General features: G+C 37.0%; 1 protein-coding gene across 1 annotated transcript; it reads right to left on the bottom strand.

The window, feature by feature from the left end:
- Positions 1-18,291: 18,291 nt before the first annotated feature.
- Positions 18,292-22,112, bottom strand: LOC306848952 (uncharacterized protein). Its single transcript, XM_079383746.1, has 6 exons — positions 21,861-22,112; positions 21,268-21,300; positions 21,119-21,151; positions 20,947-20,979; positions 20,013-20,160; positions 18,292-19,453 (listed from the first exon to the last, which is right to left on the bottom strand). The coding sequence occupies exons 1-6, from the start codon at positions 22,099-22,101 to the stop codon at positions 19,348-19,350; spliced, it is 594 nt and encodes a 197-aa protein (XP_079239872.1). The 5' UTR covers positions 22,102-22,112; the 3' UTR covers positions 18,292-19,347.
- Positions 22,113-22,966: the final 854 nt, after the last annotated feature.

The raw sequence follows: 22,966 nt of genomic DNA, 5'->3' as shown, positions 1-22,966 counted from the left end.
ATTAAATTTACACAATGATTCATGAAAACATACCATGGTATGTGAATGCTACATTCACAAAAAGAATGCCACAAAAATGCCAAACCATATTATTGTTTGATAAAACTAGGCAATTTGACTTTATTTACCATCTTAAAAATCCATACATGGCAGAGAGATCCAGAGTAAGGTAGGCTTACTGTAAAATGCCATATTAATATTATTGCATAATATCACAGAGTCAGGACCTTGGTTAAAAGGGGTCATATGATGCGATTTCAAGTTTTCATTTCTCTTTGGAGTGCTACAAGCTGATGGTGCATAGATAAGATCCCTGAAGTTGCAAAGACTAAAGTCTCAAAACCAAATATATATTCTTTATCAAAGTTAAGACTCGTCCACGCCCCCATAAAACGGCTCATTTAAACACACCCCCACATGTCTACGTCACGATGTGGAAATATTTGCGTAATGCCACCCAAATATTCACGCTAAGAAAGAAGGCGTGGTTTCAGTAACCGCAGTAGTGTTGATGCAGCCATGTCAGGGAGACGTGTGTGTTTCTATGTGAAAGCAAAAGCACTTTATTTGGCCTTCCGAAAGTAGATGCATTTAGTAATCATTAAGATTACTTACAACAGAACAGCAATGCATTTTATGGACTACCGTTTCACGAACCTATGACAATCTGGCGCTTCTGAATCAGAGACTGTACTTGCTATTGACTGTTCAAATGCGGAGTTTTGTGTGTGTGTGTGTGTGCATGTTTATGTGGTTTATGAGGACACAAATTTGTATAATGACATGGGTATGACAGAGGTATTACAATATGAAGGTGGCTTATGAGGACACTACCTATGTCCCCGTAATTCAAAAGGCTTAAAAAAACATACTAAATGGTGTTTTTTTGAAAATCTAAAAATGCACAAAGTTTCCTGTGAGGGCTAAGTTTAGGTGTAGGGTTGGTGTTGTAGGGCAATAGCACACACAGTTTGTTCAGTATAAAAACCATTACGCCTATGGAGAGTCCTGATAAACCACAAAAACCAACGTGTGTGTGTGTGTGTGTGTGTGTGTGGTGGAATCAGCGTCCTTAAAGGCAGGGCAAGCGATTTCTGGAAGCCAATGTTCATATTTCAAATCACCAAAACTAACACTCCCCTATACCCCAAAATGGTCTCGCCCCTATTTTGATAGATCTGCCCCACAAATACGTAGCCTACACAACTCTGGCAACAATTACTTCTGTGAAACTTAAGGCGCTTTTCCACCAAAATTACCTGGAACAATATGTCCCAGGAACTTTTTTTTTTTTTTTTTTTCCCAGACCTTTTGCTGTGTTTCCATCGCGGTCTAAAGTACTGAGAAGATTAGGCAAATAGTCTGGAAATGTACCGTTAGGTCTGTGCGCGTTTCTCAATACCAAGTACACAAGTTTCGGACTTGCATCCTCTGTAGTTCAGACTTCACGAGCTAGACTCTGGAGTGTGAACTCCCGCGGATGGAACAACGCAAGTCCAGTAATTCTGCAAAGAGCAGTGTACTTCATAACGTCAGTCAGCTCGCCTTGGCTGCTGCAATCTTCCTTACTGTATTTACAGACGAAATGTATCAAACACCACTGCCTCTTTTCGTTTTCATTTAAACATATTAATAGGCACAGAAATGTAGTTCAGGGAACGTACATGCATTACAATGAAACTAAATATTATATCAAACATTGCCTATTTTCATTTTAACATTAATAGAACAATAGAATAAAGACCAAAGATTACCTGTTAGATTTACCCAAAACAAAATATATCTTATTTTTAACCACTACAGAGACATCAGAGCCAGTGGCAAATGTCAGAAGGACTAGCCGAGGTTATGCTCCTCTCGGAATACATGAGCACTGAGCTCCCGGTGATCTCGTCAAGCTCACATCTCCGAAATCGGCGACACACATTTTCAAAAGGCACTTTTTTCATAAATAAACCGCAGATTTGAGTTTAAACCCCTACATTCTCGCCTGAAATACACGTGTCCAGTGTAGGCAGGCTTTAACTGTTGCGGCGCGGCGCATCCGTTGTAGACGCGGTGTTACTCGCCTATCGGGAAGAAACAAAACAAACTCGGCGTCCGATCGCAAGCCTTCTGCTCTATCCTCCATATCACGAGTACACACGCCCCTTACTGCTGATTGGCTACAAGTTTGTTTTGGTACTCTGCCCCGACTCGTTTTTGAAAAATTACATACCCCACCTTTTAATAATGTTACGAGCTTCATCACTGTGTCTGTGATGCGACTCTGTTCACCTTCGGGTTTGAACTGATGGTAAAACTAAGGACACTTGCGATTTATAGAAAGGGGTGTTACATTTCTGACGAGTGCTTGCAGTGTTCGGCCAATCACAATGCATTACGCCAGATGGCCAATCAGAGCAGACTGCCCTTGTCTGAAGGAGGGACTGTAGAAAACGACTTGTTTGAGAGAGGCGGGGCATAGAGGACCTACAATATTTTTTTTTTAAATGTGTTTTTTTAACATTAAAGCATGTCAACATATTGTTACACCAAATACACAAAATTATCTTTAAAAAAGCATCATATGATCCCTTTAACATCTCCTTTGAAGGACACTAGTTGGTGCGTTGTGATTTATTTTCGTTGCACACATTCATTTATTCATTAATTCATTCTGAACTCTGTAACTAAAATTGAAAATGAAACTGCATCATATTAAACTGCACAGATCACAAAAACTATATCAACAATAAACAGTTGGCCTTTTTTTACATTTATATATTTTAATCAAGCATTCGGTCATTCCAATAATGGTTTAAATATGGCTAGATTGCTAGTTGTTCCTATCACTTAACATAGGATTTTGATATACCAATAAGGATAATCAGTACACTTACAAGTATACTACTAGTACACTATTTCAATACTCTTTGGGACTAAATTGGCCCACTTTCTAGTATATTAAAATATAATTAAGTATAACAGTAGTAAACTGAGTACACAACTAGTTTGCATGTATACTGATAGTTTACGAATTAAATGCTTCTAATAGCATTTTTAGAACACTTTGAAGAATAGTCTCCATAAACTACTGGTTTAGTAGTTTTATACTGAAAGTTGAAAGCTTTTATTAAGTGAACTTTACATCATACTTTAATGTCCCTATTTAGTTATTAATTTGTATATATTTTGTTAAATGAATATCTGAACATGCAAAACATCAAAAGAAAGAACGGAGTGTCTGCTTATAAGCTATTCATAATTTTTCTCTACCTCATATTGCTGCTATTTAAGTACCCTATACAACTTTTTTGCACTTTTTTTTTTTTTGCACATTCCTCTTTATTACTCTTAAGTCAACAACATACTGACCTACACATTTATATTTATATTTTTTTTTATCTTTTTTTATTCTTTTTTTTTCTACTTTGCAATTATATAGAATACAAATATTAAGAATAAGAACTGTCCTTGGAGCGGACCTGATCTACATTTCACTGCTGGTTATACTCTGTATAATTGTGTATGTGACAAATAAAAATCTTGAATTGAAACAAAAACATTTTATTCTACCCAGACAGCAACATAGTTTTGGCCCAGATCCAGCCGTCATCTGGCCTGTGTGAAATCCATGTGGGCCAAATCTGGGCCGAGACTGCTTGCTGTCTGGGTAGCTTCATGCATTTTTTTTTTAAACACTTGAATGTGGGTAAATTTCATAAATTAAGAAATAAACAAGATTTTGAATATGAATCGGATTCAGAATAATCAAAACGTAGATGGAGTCAATCAACACCCCAAAGCTTGACAGTCATTATTACCTCTACATTGGTGACATTTTATTCCATAACGTTACACAGTTTTGATGCTGTTTTATGTCTGATGATCACGTTAGATTACATGTGGAAGCATCTGTTGTTTCGGTTTCTTCTTCACTTGTGTTTTTTGGAAATTCTGTAAAGGTGTACTAGTGTCCCCTACCATATAAAACACGGATTCTAGGAGCACAAGTATAGCTCAAATATATTTAGACTTTTTCTAAGTATAAGTAAAGTATATTTAAATGTTATTTTAAGTGTATTTCTGAGAAGTACATAAAAACTAGACTATACTAATAGCATACTTGAATAAACTTGTTCGTAAGGGGATTGTTCTATTTGTTTGGCCATTTAAGTTACCCATCTAGAAGTCTTTATATGGTGAATTTTTGTAATTGTTTGTTGAATTCAAGTGTAAACACTAGAATGTTGTTGGCAAGGTTATTGGTTTGATCCCCATGAGATGCATGCATTGACAGAATGTAGGCTATACCTTCAATGCAGCAAAAGTTGGTTTGGATAAAAGCATTTTCCAAATGCATGGATGTGGATGTAAATAATGAAGGGGTGCAAGCTCTATTTGAGCCCTTGCTTGGAGTACTTGATTAAAGAAAGAAATGGATAGATAATGTGAACTCATGGAATTGATTTTTGCTTCACATTGGGAGATGACTATTTATAATATGAATAATATGAAATATGAATATTTATAATAAGTTGAGCACACAGCCTGCATTTGTTGGGACTTTGTGTTCTTGGGGTTCAGTCTGCAGTGTCATCACGACAGGGACCAGATCTGCTGTTTCAAAAGACACATTAGGCATTTGTCAGACACTGCGCCTGCACATTAATTCCTCATGGTTGTGTCGGTGCATATTTAGGGATTTCCAGGGCTCTTCCTGATTCACATATCAATTTCAAAAGCAGTACACCGCATGAATATGCAGAGAGAAATTAAGAGCTCCGTTTTGTTGAGTCTATGACGAGCTTTGCACTTCAAACACGTTCCCATCTGCTTCTCTCATTAATACCATTCTTTCAAAAGCATCAAAAACCTCAGGAAGGGTTGGACCGCTTTTATGCTCCTTTATTAAAAAGGAGGAGTGTGAAACCTTAATCCCTAAACCTTCAGAAGTGTTTATTAAACCATTCATCTCCTCACATCTCCCTTTATTGCTAGTTAGTGCGGTATTAATGATTGTTTAATGTATTCTGTCTCTCTCGGGCTCTGTCCTGCTCGTTTCTCTCCCTGCGGCCTTGATCTATGTGAGCTGTGTCTGAATAAATACAGTTTTAACACCCTGGACAAAAACCACTTAATCTGAGGATGCATCTACAAAACATCCTCAGTCAAAAGAGTCAAGATGACATTTATTGAACCTGAGTGAAGGCCACCAATAAACCTTCAAAGAGAGACTGAACCAAGTGCATTTATTTGTGCATTTGACAACAGATTTTTTTTAATTTTTGTTTACATTTGTTAACCCTGGGTCTAAACCCTGTCCATTGATTAACAGAATCTTAAGGTTATTTTTACCTCCCTGTTTTACACTGTTTATTAATCCTGCGTATTCAGGTTTCACACTATACCACTGAAAATACTTTTCTGTTCTTCACTTCAGTTAACACTTCTTAAAGTTTCTGTGATTGTAGAAAGAACATGAATGCTTAAGTCAAGTGGTGTTAAAGTATCATGAAACCCTAAAACACATTTTTTGAGATGTTAACATATATGAACAGGTTGCACATCAGTGAAAACAACAATAGCACTCATTATGTATATTATTAAGAGAAAAGTGGTTGTTTTTTCATTTTTGGAGCAATTTCGTTCTTCCGGTTCAAAAACAAAAGTTGAAGCAACATCGCGAAAAGTGATGTATATGCATTAATTTGTTGTGGTGATTGTCGGCCATGGCTGGAGAGTACATGTTTATGCCATCAGTTTTCCAAGCTTTTCTCTGTATTATTCATGAGAACGAACTCTTATGATCCAATCACTGCACTGCATGGAGAATTCAAATCTGTTAAATTCAAATCATAGTTCATGTTCGGACCGTAGCAAGCGTGTTTCATTCATATTTTAAATTCTCTCGTGCTCCAAACATGAACCAGCACCATGTCTGCACAATGCGCACATCACGTCTTCTAAAAATAAAATATGCTCAAATAAGGGTGCTGATACAGCAGTACGTCTGTTCATGAAAGCGATGACGCAATGAATTATACATGATACACCAGAAACAATGATATAAAGACTGAAAATTCAAAGAAGAGTAAACAAAACGTGACTGCCTTTTAATTTTTTCTGTTTTAAAGATATTTAATATTCATTTGTCTGTATAATGACTGTGTTGTAGGCAGGGATGGATTATGACTTTATAAGGCCCCGGGGCCAGTTACCTCTAAGGGGCCCCTCCCACCTTTTCTTCACTGTATGAAAGCCCAACAACGCCACCCAGAGGTATCTTTATGCTTATAACTTTAATGCTTGGACAAAGCTGAACAAGTCCAGACAAGTGTCTGGAGGCAGTGTATGTATGGGTGGAGCGATCGACTTGTTCATTGTACAAGAGAAAGGACTACTGCATGTTTGTTTCTTCTGTGAGTGATTGATTAAAACCACACACAAGCCCACATGCACCTCCTATGGGCAAGTGCCTGTAACTATTCATGCATGTAAAGATAATCACAATAAAATCCGGGAACTGAGACCTCCTCTTGCTCCCGTTTCTCTAACCGGAAACTCCTACCACCATTTCTACTAGTACCCAACCAAACCCTTGAGCATCCCTTACGCTTGTACATTCACCATTCCCTTTCTTTCCCTGCACATTCGCAGTAATAGAAAGTGAAAGTTGAGAATATCATTGTCAAGGCGCAGGTCTGATCTGGGTTTGTTTATATTGTGTCCTAGTCTGTCTGGAGCACATGGCTGTCAGTTGGTATTTGTGTTTGCAATGTGCTCTATTGTTACTCCGCCCCTCTTGTTACCTTATCATCTTAGGGTTAACACCTGTTTTAGATCATCAGTCACCCTTTATATTGCCCTCTTGTTTTCTGTCCTGTGCCAGATTGAATCTCTGCTCTGCTGAGTTAACCTGGCTCTTGTCTCTGTTGACACTGAGCCTATTCCTGCTGTTGTCAAGCCTATAGTCTTTGATAGTTTCCTTTACATTTATTTTATACTTTTATTTTTTATTTATTTATTTTTATTTTATTTTATTTTTGCCGGGCTGGTGGAAACAACATGAGACCATATACTACCGTGAATGTCAAGACCTGCCCGGATGGTGTTTGGAGTCCCCGCCAGTGGCAATAGAAGTGAGCACGCCTTCAGCACAGCTGGAAGAGTTGTAGAAGAAAAAAGGACTGGATTGAAATTTAGGGCTGCCCACGGCCAAAGATTTTTCTAGTCGACTAGTACTGTCCTTCGGATGAGATGTTAAAACCAAGGTCCTGACTTTCTGTGGTCATAAAAAAAAATCCCAGGATGTCCTTCGGAAAAGAGTAGGGGTGTAACCTCAGCATCCTGGCCAAATTTGCGTTGTCCTCTGACCATTGTGGCCTCCTAACAATCCCCATATCTACTGATTGGCTTCATCACTGTCTCCTTTCCACCAATAAGCTGGTGGGTGTTCTGGCACAGGTAGATGCTGCACACTGGTGGTGGTTGAGGAGATAGCCCCCTTACTATGTAAAGTGCTTTGAGTGCCTAGAAAAGTGCTATAAAAATGTAACAAATTATTATTATTAGTAGTAGCCAAGTCCTAGTGCCAGCTGAACACTTCTGGTGTGACTTTATACGCAGTCCTTGAGCCAACAACTCATCAGCAAACATCAATGACTTGTACATATGGGTACAGTCATTTTAGACCCTTCCAAAACTGTTACAACAACAGGAAATACAATTTTAAATACATTAATTGTTTCCATCTTTGTTGCCACAGTTTTGGAAGTGGCTTTTTCTGTTCTAAAGAAGGGGGTGTCCCAATACTTTTGGTCCATGTAGAAGTCATTGGCGTTTGGTGATGAGTTTTTGGCTCAAGGTATCCATTTAAAGTCACAGCGGAGGTGTTCAGCTGGGATTAGGACTTTCTGCAGACCAGTCAAGTTCTTCCACACTGACTGAATCAGTTTCTTTTTGAACCTTGCCTTATACACAGAGTCATTGTCATGTTAGAATAGAAAAGGGTCCTGTCCAAACTGTTGCTATAAAATTTGAAACTCATAATTCCCTAGAATTTTATTATGTGTCACGAATCCAGTTCGTGGTCTTCTGTCCACTCGCCATCAGAGGTTGCTCTTCCATCATATTGACTCACACCACACGGACTTTTACATATTACCCTGAACTGCATTTCCCATCATTCATTGCACTAAGTACACACAGCTGTCTCAATCACTCCTTCACCTGAAAGCTATTACACTCTCTATATAAAACACACTCAGATCCTGTTTTATTATTGTATTAAAAAAGTATTGTATAGCGTATATCACTCTCCTAGCAATAGCTACTCTACGGAGCCCACTTAGTTGTCATAGCATTGCCTTGTGTGTTTTCTAGTGTTTTGATTCTTGCCCGTGTTTCCTGGATGAACCCTTTGCCTTGCCGTTCGGACTCTGTTTGCACCTCTCTTGGACTACTGCTCGTGTACCTAGATTATCTCTCTGCCTTGCCCTGTTGGATATTGTTTGCCGATCGTAGACCCACGCTTGCCCTAGGATTACTCTTTGTCTTGCCTGTGTTGTACCTGTTTGCCAATGCATGAACCTTGCTTGTTTTGTGACCACGAAACCGAATAAAAGCCTTGCAAATGGATCCGCTCACCTCTCGTCTCGTCGGCTCCGTAACAATATGATTCAACATTAAGATTTGTATTCATGGAAATTACTAAAGTATTCAAACCTGTTCATTTGAAGGGGGTGTCCCAATAATTTTGGCAATATAGTGTATTTATCACATGAATAAAAAAATTATTTCATAATGTCAAAGTTTTCAGGCATGAAAAGAGCACCAAACAGTTTGGCCTTAGCTACCAAAATCTGATTGGACCATTTAAAAAAGAATGCAATTTCAAATACACATTACTTATAGCCTACTTTTATATTTGAAGGAGGTATTTTGTAGACATTCAAACTACTGTATTAAACATCTTGTATCTCTGTATTTTACACTTTGTAAAAAGGAGCATAATAGGTAACCTCATAATAGGGCTCAGATGGAGGGAGTCTATGGAGACTCCTATGTTCGTTAGTGCATCCCAAAACACAACACTTGAAAAGCCTCTTTGGCACAGACATTGTATGACTCCAGCAGCTACAGCAAGTAAACGGTAATGGCGGATTCAGACTGCTGCTTCTCACTCAGGGCTGTGTCTATGCTTATAGGGCAGCGTCACAAATGGGCGGGACTTTTTTCCCCTCAGTGACGTGAACGGAGGGAAAATCTGAAACCGCTCATTCTGAGAGACTGTTTATTTAATATAAAGTGTAGCACTTTCTTTACCAAAAGTGCTGTTAGTCCTGTTACACATTTGTACTTACACATACCATTCAGTGGGTTGTTACAAATCTGTAGATACTTTGTACCAATGTGTACTTGCACTGTGGTTACGTACACATCTAGTTACTATATATTAAGTACACGGGTATTGGGGCCACTTAATATAAAGTAGGACCAAATATGGATATTTATCTTACAAAAGGGGGTTAGTCGTGGCCTAATGGATAAAAGAGTTGTAACCCGAAGATTGCAGGTTCGAGTCTCGGGTCCAGCAGGAATTGTCGGCGGGGGGAGTGAATAACCAGCGCTCTCTCCACATTCAATTACACGACTGAAAGAGACCCTTGAGCAAGCCATCGAGCCCCCAACTGCTCCCCGGGCACTGCAGCATTGGCTGCCCACTGCTCTGGGTGCGTGTGTGTGTTCACGGTGTAAGTGTGCACTTGGAATTTGTGGTGTGCATTTAACCCATCCTGAGTATGAGTCACAATACTTGGCCACACGTCACTTCACTTTTTAAGGCTTGGAGGGGCCAGGACAATTTTTAATTTAACTGCGATTGGATTCGTCTGAAAGAAGAAAGTCATATACACCTAGGATACTTTGAGGGTGAGTAAAACACAGGCTAATTTTCATTTTTGGGTGAACTATCCCTTTAAGCCCAGACCCCCAACCCCCAGCCCCTGGTAGTCAAGGGCCCCTGGGCACTGGCCTCATTGGCCTGGTCAGTAATAAATCCCTGGTTGTAGTTCTGTGTTTTACTGGTTGTTGTCTCCCCTCTTCCCACCCTCTACACTCCCACTTTTCCACAGTAGGCATTCTGCAATCCACTTTTAAAAACCATTCCTGAACGTTGTGTCTCTTGTTTTTAGATGCAAAGACGTGTTCTTTGTAACCGGCCCTTGATGCTGCATTATTTCACACTATATACCTTTTGGCACTGCAATTTGTGGTTAACGTTCCAAAAACAAGAGTTAAAAATTGACAACCCAAATTTCAAATCTGTGTAACGCTACTTTATTTGCTGTTTAAAAACATGAACCCAGGGTTGTGTAGAGTGTAAAAGGACGCAATTTTTTTTTGACACTTTGTATTTGTGTTGGTAACGTTCGTAACAGGGTTTCCAGGTCTGCGAAACAGAACAAGCCCGATTGCTAATCAAAACTAGCCCAATCGTGCTTTTTCCATAGTTTTCCCCGAAGTCAAAACTGTGTTCTGGGGGGTGGGAAGATTGCTTTATCCTCCGGACGGAAGAACAATACATGGCAATAGTGTAAAAATAGCACAATTGCACCGGAAAACAGCAGACTTGGCAACACTACTTAGTAAAATGGTCGTAGATGACGTAATGAAAATCTGTAAATCAGATCGGAGGCGAATATTATCCCTTAATTACAAGCTGTATTTGCATTTCTTTGACTAATCTCTTCTCTCACTTCTATTTGCTGTAGTCTTTCACATCGGATCGTCTGGTTTAATGCTGTTCAGAGTGAGGCATTAAAGAGGTCAGAGCCGCAAGGTTATAGAAGCAGCTTTGTTTACTTTTCATAGCTCTTGTCTGATTATATCTGATTTTCTAACCCTTAAGCTTGATCTCTCTAGGTTTTGATGGTCAGATTGCCTCAGAATGAAATGGCTGGATGATTTACTACTTGCTTATGTTAGTCAGCAGCAGTTGAATGAGGTTCCAAAACCATATCTAGAGAGCCTAAAAATAGAGACTTGAGCTTGTTTACATGTTTGGGTTGTGTTTTGGACTGTTTTGATGTTCTGGCCTTAATCATTTGTATAATTAATAATTTTGTTTCTTTGTTAATTGGCTCCTTAAGAGGTAGGCTATTTTAGAAAGTAAAATGTAAAAGATGAAAGAAGATTTAGGGAAAATCAATAAATTATGAATTTATTGCTATTGTCTAAATATGTAATCTAAAATCAATATAAAAGTAACTCTAGTCTACAATGTAAGTATTTTACGTTATTTTGTTACGGCTATTTTATGTTGGTTATTTTCTAATAACTGTAGTATTTTACAATGTAATATAATTGAATTACAAGTACTTAATTTTTGGAATCTGATTATGCAATCCAGATTACATTACATTACATGAGTTTTGAATTTTTATTTATTGTATTTTTTTTTTCAGAATCTAGTATTTGATATATTTTATATACTACAATGTGCTAATATGCATTACTTGTTAATGACATTGCATAATAAGTGCAAATGAAAAATTAAATGAAGAGTTGGTGGAGAATTGTTCATTTACTGTGTGTGTGTATATTTTATATATATATATATAAGCACAGATGGTTTGGTCTGAATGTCATTTCCGTCTTGCATAATATTATCTCAGCACCTGTACAGCACAGTACATGTGAAGGTATTAGTATTGTGTGTGTGTGTGTGTTTTATCATGTGGATGTTTGTTACAGTTGCAGTAGACCTCTGTGTTGCCCCTCATCCCTCTCTATGAAAGGAGCAAGCTAAAGGTCACCGCCTCCCACATGTGAGGATGTTACAGTTAAAACAGTGCAGCTCCATAAGCAGCGTTTCATGTCCCCCGGGGGGCTTTCTTTGAGCCGTGGGCCCCTCTGGCCACACGCGAGGCCCCGGCAATGCAATGCTTTGAGGGATGAAATAAGGCTTGATTATAGAGTGATTATATTTGACACTAGCCAGGCATGAAAGGCGTTTGTTTTAAAGGACCCTTGTTTTCGAGGTCCGGTTTAACATCAAGGACAGAGCGAGGGATGGAGGAAGAAGAGGACATTTGATCGTTATTAAAAGGGAAGAGAGCAGTGGCAGGTCACTTTCATTTGCTTACTGTATATCATTTTCTGGTTCACCTCACTATACTTTTTTATCATCCTTAAAAATAAATACAGCCAATTTACCCAACACTAAATGCAAATATTATAAGCAAAATAAATAAGCTGATCAATTCTTAAGGCAAGACCCTAGAGGTTTGGGGTAAATAACTAATAGATATCAGCATACTTATTCCAGTACCTTAATTACAGTACATTAAAACTTGCTTTGTAGTAAAGTTTTCTGAAATGTAATGTTTAAGTATGCAAATTGGGTATGATCTAATTAAATGCGCACTAATTTGCATTAATTTCAGAACAGAAATATAAGCATTTGATGAAGCCAAAATTATTGTTGGCATATTAGAGTTTAAGGTTTTGTTAGGTATTGCATGAATAAAACACCTATGGCCTTTAACCCCCTGACAAAAGTCTTGTCGCCTATCCAAGTTGTAGGAACAACAAATAATAGCTTGACTTCTAGTTGATCATTTGGAATCAGAAGTGGCTTATATGAAAGGCAAAGGCCTCTAGATTACGCTTATTTTACCAAAATAGAATCTTATCATGCCTTGATGTTTAATTATTTAATTAGGACAGAAAGGTCAGACTTTGCTTAGACAAAAGTCTTGTCACTTAACAGAAATAATGTACAGTACAGAACAAAGTCATGGTGCAGTGGAAAAATAATTAATATTGTGTATGACTTCCATGAGCTTGGAGGACTGCATCCATACGTCTCGGCAATGACTCAAATAACTTATTAATAAAGTCATCTGGAATGGCAAAGAAAGCATTCTTGCAGGACTCCCAGAGTTCATCAAGATTCTTTGGTTTCATCTTCAATGCCTCCTCCATCTTATCCCAGACATGCTCAATAATGTTCATGTCTGGTGACTGGGCAGGCCAATCCTGGAGCACCTTGACCTTCTTTGCTTTCAGGAACTTTGACGTGGAGGCTGAAGTATGAGAAGGAGCAATGGGCAGCAAGAATGTCTTGATATCTCAGGCTGTTGATGTTGCCATCCACTCTGCAGATCTCTCGCACGCCCCCATACTGAATGTAACCCCAAACCATGATTTTTCCTCCACCGAACTTGACTGTTTTCTGTGTGAATCTTGGGTCCATGCGGGTTCCAATAGGTCTTCTGCAGTATTTGCGACGGTTGGGATGCAGTTCAATAGAGGATTCATCGGAAAAATCAACCTTCTGCCACTTTTCCACAGTCCATCCTTCCTACAAGCTGTGGGCCTTGACAAATGCAACACGATTTTTTAGTTGTCTTCTGTTTAATGCTGGTTTCTGAGCACTAATTCGGCCATTGAGACCACTGCGTGAGAGAATTCGACAAACTGTTCTTGTAGATACAGGGGTTTCTGGTGACCAGTTATGTAGCTCTGCTGCAGTTGAAAAAGGGCTGGTCCTGGACTGTCGAACCAACAAACGGTCCTCTCGAACAGTTGTCTTACGGGGTCTGCCTGACCTGGGCCTGTCATGAACTTCACCAGTTTCTTCAAATCTTTTTCTTATCCTCTTCACTTGACGTTTAGATACATTAAAGATGTCTGCCACCTCAGCAGGAGACTTGGTCTTCAGGCTCTTGATGATCAGCACTTTGGTCTGTGGTAGAATCTTTGGCATGCTGTCAGAGGTCAGGATGCATTTCAAATGAAGGTTGGGTGTGCTGGGGTTCTTCTACACACCTGGGCTGTATCCGAAATCGCCCCCTATACCCTCAAATAGTGCACTATTTGAGGAGACAGCCATTTTAAGTGGTGTTCGAAACCATAGTGGATGTTCTCGAGTGCACTCATTCAATCCCACAATGCACCGCAAAAACGAGTGTACAAGCGATGTACACTCAACGGCTAGAGAATCCCCAGAATGCACTGAGAGAGTCGCGCGCCGAGTGAATTCCCGCGTCTCACCAGAAGATGGCGCCCACAGCTGAATCATCCATCCATTCATTTTAGAAGCGCTCGTCCACGGCGTAATACAGGTACAAATTAATTTGTACCTGTACAACACAGGTACAAATTAATTGTAAATGGACTATTAGGGTTTATACATAATTTCTGTGACTGAGTTCTAGATAAATCCTTCAATCTTACTATTGGAGCTGCCCGTATCAAATTATTATTTAACAGGAAGCAAACTATGCAAAATCGGCAGTCCTTCCGGTGCACTTAGTGTCCGAATTCACTCACTCGTTTTCATTCACTCCTTCAAGTGAACTATATGAGTGGACTAATGTAGGGAATAGTGAATGAGGGTATAGGGGGCGATTTCGTATACAGCCCTGGGAATGTGTTAATTACAGTATTTGTCACAGGTGATGCTCTAATCTGTGATTGGTTGAATCCTTTAAAGGTGTGACAAGACTTTTGTCTAAGCAAAGTCTGACCTTTCTGTCCTAATTAAATAATTAAACATCAAGGCATGATAAGATTTTATTTTGGTAAAATAAGCGTAATCTAGAGGCCTTTGCCTTTCATATAGGCCACTTCTGATTCCAAATGATCAACTAGAAGTCAAGTTATTATTTGTTGTTCCTACAACTTGGATAGGCGACAAGACTTTTGTCAGGGGGTGTATATGCATTGTAATTGAAATCAGCTGACACAAATGAGGCATTATCTAATTGATTATGCTATAATTAGCAGAGATTTCCAGAAAAGAAATCTGACCGTTGGATAAAGCCAGGTTCGAATTTCTTGTTTCATTTTTGTTGACATATTAGAGGTAAAGATTGTGAGATTCCTTGGGTTTTGAATGAAGAAAAAAAACATATTTTGAGAAAATTGCCTTTAAAGGTATGTATTATAACTGAAATATACAAACACAAGCTGATAAACCGTAACAAAATAAACACTTATTTATGAAAGTTATGCAAGCAAAATAGCAGGGAGGAAAAAACATATCACTTATCTTTTGTTGACGATATAGCTTGTTCATCTGATCTAGTTTGGTAAATTGGCGCAAAATGCATCATTTTAAATGGATGTTCAAATCCTTGCTCAGTGTAATATTAGTGATGCTTAACACCACTAATCAAAGCTAAATGGGCCATTTTTGCCTTTGTCTTTCCTACAAAGTGAAGTGGTGTGGGGTTTGTCAGACAGATTTGAAGCTCTAAACAGAGCACTGAATGTCTACCCCTCCAGCTTTTCCTTTGATTCATTTTCTGAATCGGGAGGCACAAATGGATGTTCATTGACTGGATATCAGTCAGAAGGGCCGCCTTGCCCTCCTGTTCCCCGCGGTGAGCCTGCAGTACCTGTCTGCCTATGAAAACGTGCAGCAGATGCATGGACACCTGTGAGCTCGCCTGGAGGAACGTTTGTAGCTCATATGTTCACCTTTCATGGCTCAGGAGAAAATGGGTCTGATTCTTGTAGATAATTTGCTTCAGATGTTTTTCCTAATGTGAGAAAAAGTACACAAGTTGAAAGATTTTTCAACTTCAAAATTGAGTTTAAATTAGTGTGGTGCTGTTTCTTTGCGATTATTTGTGCAGTTTCTAAGTGAAAACTGTTTTAAAGGAAATCCGGTAACACTTTATTTCGATAGTCCACTTTAGACATTCTACTAACAGTAAGTAACTTTGCAACTACATGTCAACTAGCAGTCATTAGAGTATTAGTAAACTGTCTGCTTAATATCTTCTAACACTTTATTTTGATGTGTCCACAACATACTGACTATGAGAAACTTTGCAAGTGTCAACTTTTTCTACTAACCCTAAACCTACCCTACTGAGAGTTAGTAGACATGTAGTTGCAAATTAATGAGAATTAGTAGACATGTAGTTACAAAGTTACTTCTAGTTAGTAGCATGTCTAAAGTGGACTATCAACATAGTGTAACCATAAATCCTACACCAGCTGTTTTCACTGTAAAATTTAATTATTCTAGTAATTTTCAAAAATAAGAAGTACGCACTCTACTGAATGAGAAATTTTAAAGTAGAAAGACTGAAATTATATTTTCTTGTAAAATATATTCCAATGATAATTACAACTTAAATATATAAATAGAATTACTTTGCACACTATAAAAACGAGTAAAAATAGGGCACGTTGTACTGTATTTGAAGTAATTTGCTGTATTTACAGGTGTTTTACCCGTTTTGAATTTTATACTGCATTGTTTTGAGTTAACAGAAATGTCCATAAAATTAATGGATGAGCTCACAGTTCTTATTTTTTTTTCTTACAGTGGTTAGTGCTATAGACATTTGGTCTCAGAAGTATTTGCTGAGAAGGATTTTAGTTCATACAATATCTCTTTTGATGGCAGACTTTGTCATCTTGGCAAATCTGAGCACATTTCAAGATTTCTTCTGAAAGTCTAGAGGAGGCACATGAGAATACTGGATTTTATTTCTCGGAAGAAAACAATCTGTGAAGATGGAGACTTTTTGAAGTCTGTGTGGAGGAAATAAGTGAAAGGAAAAACTTCTAGAACAAAAACTTCTGTAGTGGTTGCTGCTGTTTGTACTTTATGAAAAACCCATTTTTGGAGGTTTTAGAGTGATGCCATAGAAGAACCACAGTTTTTTAATAATCTAATCTTTTCACTCTAAAGAACCTTTCGTGCCATGAAAAGATCTCCATGGATTTCAAAGTTTCTTCATGGCATGGAACCATCAACACCATAAAACCTTTATTTTTTAAAATATAGATGGCCTATGCTAAATTTTCATAAATCTATCTGCTATAGAAAGACATTAGAAGCCTGTTGTCCTCCCTTGAGTTACAGTACCTCTTAAGTGCATCATGAGGGCGTTCAACGCTCCTGTTTATGTGCTTTAACGCCACTTTTTTTTAATATCTTTTCTAAGAGGGTGTGCTCCATCTTCAGCTCGTACAGCATCGGTTAGCGTGAGTCTGGTTCACGGAGTTCATGCGGTTCAACAGTGTGAGTCTCTTTCACCTCAAGCCTTTCTACACTTCTCTGCCTGACACAGTTTGATTGATTAGTATTGCAAGTGGCAGAGTGGTGGCCACCATTCCCCTTATGGCTCAAACACACACACTATTTCTCCCCGCTATTTCTCTTTCACTCCTTCCATCATAATGGTTTTATGGGGCATCAAAAGAGTTGATAAAATTTCCTCTCGGACTATGTCGAGAAATAATGAATAAGAACAGTAATAATAATAAACGTTTAACTATTCTCATAGTTTGAAGACAGTTTTCTTTTTTTTTTTTTTTAAGTCAGCTGGTTAAATTGAAAGCTGATGATGTGAGGCTAATTCATACTAATAGTTACACTACAGAGCCAGTATTGAAATTGTAATCACTTATTGTGCAACATACAATCTTTACAGGAAATTAATTGAAACAATCAAAATCGCATTATGACCTATTGGGCTTATTAAACTACAGAAGACTGTGGTTAATTATTTAATTTCATTAAATAAATATACTGTCTGCATGGTTCAAAAGAAAGACGCTCGCATTTGTTTGTAGTCTTCTATACTATGGGCTTATAAAGCTGTTAAAGAAATTTAGTAAAGTTGAAAGTCTTGAGTTTGGTTCTTTTTAACTGATCAAGCCTGAATACACTTGTATTGACAGGTGAGTCTGAGCAAAACCTGGCTTTATTTGGAGACAAAATGCATTGCTCTTTGTTTAATACAAACCTTGTTTAATATAAAAGCTGCTGCCTTGTTTTTGTTTTACCATTATAGTATTTATTGATATTTGGAATCGGCTCTCTTTTTTCCGTTTCATTTGTGTTTTAGTACTTTTATGTGCTTTCACCATTTTATTTAAGTTAGATTATTAGTTAAATATTTTTAGAATCTTCTTTTAACTTTTAGTGATTTTTATTACTTAAGCTTATTTTCATCTTTAGTGATTTTATGTACTGAATTCATTTCAATTTTTTTTTAAGTTCTTCATCTAATTTTTATATTTTATTTCAGCTTTAATTCAGTTACCAATATATATATATATATATATATATATATATATATATGAGGAACAGAGTAACAGGGCCCTGATTTTGCGATCGCGGGGGGGGGGGGCCCTAGCAAAGTCAGGGCCCAGAATTCCCAGCAACGCACCTGAATATGGTAGCCACCTACTTCCATTCTGTGTGCGACTTGCTTTTTAAAGTAGTTAATTACGCCCTCTATTGGTTCTTGTACAGATTGCAGGCACACAGTTGTAGAATATTGTTTAATATAGAATGTAAAATGATTTTAGATACTACATTGCTGACAAATTATTCTCACTGGTTTAGGATTTACAGAGGAAAATAATGTACAAATTAGATTGAATTTTACATATGAATCCTCATTGGAAATTTGGGCTTTGTGAAATTGTGGAACAACAATTTCAATGTGCCCCTTGAAATCAAGAAACATTAATTTCTCTGTGAATTTAAATTTAAGAATTTATGTAATGATGTGAATGTGATCAAATTATTCATTAAGGCTGCCCTGTAATTTTCTCTGCATGGGAAAAAGTTTAAATTACAGGAAACTGAACAACAGATAATTGGTCAGAATCAAAACGACTGTTGAGCAGTTAACTTCAATAAGGTTCATTAATTTATTCTAGGAACAACTTCACTATATTTAGTGTGATTTCTTCGAGCCATCTAACAAGCATCACTTAATAATAATAATAATAATAATAACAATAACAGTTGCTAACCCTGAAACCCTTCATTTAAGAGAGGCTAATTATGAAATATTGAAGCTAAGAGATGAAGAGAACTGAGTGTTATAACAACACCGTGTTACATTATGAGCTTCTAAATGTAACAAATTTAACATTTATTAACCTTAACCTCAGACTGATATCAAAGCTATGTTAGTTAACTTTAGTTTGCTTTTAAAAGTTCATAGGATACAATGAAATGTTAAGACCGTAAATATCTGAGACATAATTGATCTACATTTACAGGCAGAGTTCTGAAAGAAGCTGAATGTAAAGTTTTAACAGTTATTAAATCTTCTATTTCGTACAATATTTATATCCATAAATATTTGAATAAATTACATGCAATGTAAACACTTACCATAGTCTTATGTGTCGTAATAGTTGCATTTGGTTAAGTGATAATTATTTCTGAAATTATTTGAAATGACCTGTGTTGGAATTTAATGGCGCATGGGTTAAGTGCATTGGGAAAAGAAATTCAGACACATTAATTTGTCTTATACCCATTAGATCCCTTTCAAATCAAAGACTAAGAGGGAGATGTTTGAATCCAGATCACAGGCGCTTGTAGAAAGACAAGATGTTGTTGCAGTTCGGGCAGCGATGCTCAACATCTTTACATGAATCCATCCAGAAAGGTGCTAGACAACACGGCCAGCACCTGCAAAAGAGGCATCAGACTCAATCAATCACTGTCGGCCCTATTGACTTCCACTAACTGCTTCTATTCCCCTCTAACTCTAGGCTGTTGCTGTCTGCTTGCAGTATTACAAGACAAAATATGATTTACATAACTTTTTATTGACATTTACATGTCCCACTGAAACTCAACAAGCCTACACTGAAAACAAAGTTGTGTAAACATTTTTTTTTTTTTTTTTTTTGCTGTATTCTGTCTAAAATGGGAGACAAATGGCAAATTTACACTGTAAAGGTGGTACAGGTATAATTTAGTCTATTGCATATTTACACTGGATTTTAAGCAGGCAGTCTTAACTTGGGTTACAAAAAATATAGGTTTCAAAAGAGGTGTTTCACAGTGATGCATTTTCAATGGTGTGTGCTATTTTAAAAAATTCTACTATTTCCACTATAAAGAACCTTTTGTGTAATGAAAAGGTTCCATCTATATTAAAGGTTCTTCAATGAACCAACCTTTTATTTTTTAAAGAGTGTGTAGTAAGTTTTATGAAATTATCAAGTTTAAGGAGAAAATTTACCCGATGAGTGCAAGACAGCCACAGGCCAGCCAGGCCATGAGTCCAGAGTAGTGATCTGTTATAGTGATCACCTGGTGTTTACAGTGAGGGCACATGGTTTGAGCAGGTAAATCACGCAGGCTGGGAAGCATCACTGTGGTTGTTACAGCTGTAATGCACATAAACGCAACACAATCCGGATACAAAAGAAAAGCTACCCTTGTGTAGTATCATGTCTTTATCATTTTGGTTGCTAGAAAAAATTGTATTGACAATTGAACAACTTAAACAGTAGCTTTGCCATTTTTCTTTTTCTATGTCATTATTTGAAAATCAGGCAGTGGAATTGCTTTTGGAAATTTGTAATACTAATACTACACTCCATTGGAAGTCATATGAGAGTTATTCAACTTGATATCTCAGAGTTATTCACCCAAAAATGAAAATTATCATAATTTACTCACTCTCATATCATTCCAAACACATAAGAATTTGATCTTCAAAACACAAACCTCTCAGGTTTAATTAAAAATATCTTAATTTCCGTCCCTCCATTGAAAATCCAGGTAACCAAAACTTGATCTAAAAAGGTCATAAAGGTGTTGCAAAAGGAATTATCAATTGAGTGGTTTAATCCAAGGCTTGTGAAGAGATATGGTCGCTTTGTATGTTCCAAAAAGGATGTAAATAAAATTTACATCTATTCATCATATAAAGTAATCAGATGTATTCAAAAGACTTGGATTAAACTGCTCGATATGTATAGAATTGTTTTATAATTCCTTTATGTCCTTTTTGGAGCTTGTAAGTTTAGGTTGCCTGGACTTGGTTGGAGGAACAGAAACCTTTCCGGCTTCATAATGTCTTCATTTTGATTTCAGAAATTTCATTTTTGTTTGTTATTGAAGCATGCTTAATGAGTGTCTGAGTATGATAGTTGAAAATTGTAACTTACTGGTAGTTTGAGGATACATCCCTGGGTTTGGACCTTTGGAAGAACATTTTAAAAGTGTGATATTGCACTAATATCAGGGACCGATATTAGATAGATAATAGAAAAACATAGAGCTGAGCCATTTTGAGGATTAAAATAACTGCTTAAATTGATCATTGAAAACTGTACTTACTGTTAGCTTGAGGATACCTCCCAGGGTTTGGACCTTTTAAAAAAAAAATATATATATATATATAAGAGTTTCATTGCACTAATACAAGTGGTTGGTATTAATTCATTAGTAGCTTTTCTACTGTTTGATAGTTAAAAACTGCAACTTACTGTTAATTTGAGGATATATCCCTTGATTTGGAGCTTTAGAAAAAAATTTTTTAGCATTAAAAGTCACTGACAGTAATTCATAATGTCTTTCAGAATTCAAGCAAGCATAATTAACCTCAGTAGCCTATACAGTAGAACATGAAGATTCACATTTATGTGTATGATCAAGCGATGAATGTAATGGTCACGCCTTCTCATTAATGAGTTACCACAGATGTATACGTGTGTTTATATCCAGTTCAAATCTATGTATGCAATTTGCATCTATTAACAGACACAACAGATTATTGTCGTCTCAATTAAGGAGAAATTGTTTAATTGCTACAATTTAAAATTATTGTTACTTTTTAGTAACTTCATCTATCAGCACACAAATTTTAAACAGTGACCAGTGATTAAGTGTATCCTAGTGACTGTTTTTATGGTCATAGATTATTTTCTTAATGAGAAAAATAAGTAATCATGTATGTATTTATTTGGTGTCGTAAATGTAATATATTGTCACCAAAATGTGGATTCAATATTTGGCAATAATATAGCATAAGACATGTTTAAGCAACCTATTTGACCGATGTTTATCAGAACAAACGTACCTCCCTGAAAGTTTGGATTAACTCCCGGCTCTGGGTACGAGGTGTATGCCATATTAATATTTGGATATGGAGGTGAATTGTATCCTGGGTTGTGGGTCATGTCTTTTCCTATGTAATCTGCTGGATGGCCTGGGTAGGGTGGAGCAGATTCATAAGCTTCAATGGCTATCATAGCCTCTATATCGTCCATATCCTCCAGATATTCCACCGTTTCCAAATCATCTTCTCCTGCCTTATCCATATTCTAAGCTCCTTCAACAAAAAAAGTAAAAAAAAATAAATAAATAAATATATTACAGAAACACACAGAAGATGAGCTGTGAGTTAGGCTTACAGTCGTTTTAGGTCTGAGGACTACTTGAGTCTCAATGCAAATGGCAGCAAAAAAAATGTTGACGACTCATTCAAATCTCTACAGTGCATCCAAATTTCATTCCGACTTGGAAAAGTTCTGTTTGGAAAGTGTTTTGCACTACTTTTCCTTTTGGTCATGGAAACAGAGCTTCATTTTCCACCGCTTCATCAAGACCAGGGATTTAAGACACATGACAGCTTGTAAAAACCAAGTTGTAGAGCTTCCCTCCTCCATTTGAAAATCAAATGAGTTATTAGTTATTTCCCATAACAATTTTTTTTTACCTCATTTACATTTACAATTATGAAAGTTTGAGTCCCCAATAACAAATGTTATTACATCCTGAAGAATACTTTTTTTTTTTTTTTTTTTTTTTTTAAATACGTAGTATTAGCTAATTTGATCAAATTATCAATTAAAAATTTCCACTTTGCATAGCCCTCCACATACTCCACTCCCTCCACATACACAAAATATAAGAATGAAGATTTTTCAAATGACATACACGTCAGCTTTTAATGCACTTCTCAAAATAACAGTCAAATATCAGATGTTTTGGTGACAAAAGAAGGAATTCAAAATGTATCATTTAACTTAAGACCTTTAAAAGGAGTGAAAAAAAAATCATTGTTGGTGAATAATCATAATTATTCATATGTGAGAATCGGCAGAGAACAAATAGTTGTAGCCTGACTTTGTTTGTGGCAGTTTTTGATTAAGGGATATTATAATGTTTCTTCATGAAATGCAG

Source organism: Barbus barbus (assembly GCF_936440315.1).
Source record: "Barbus barbus genome assembly, chromosome: 3".
NCBI lineage: Eukaryota > Metazoa > Chordata > Actinopteri > Cypriniformes > Cyprinidae > Barbus > Barbus barbus.
The sequence above is the reverse complement of the archived record's forward strand: the minus strand, read 5'-3'. Positions and strand labels throughout refer to the sequence as shown.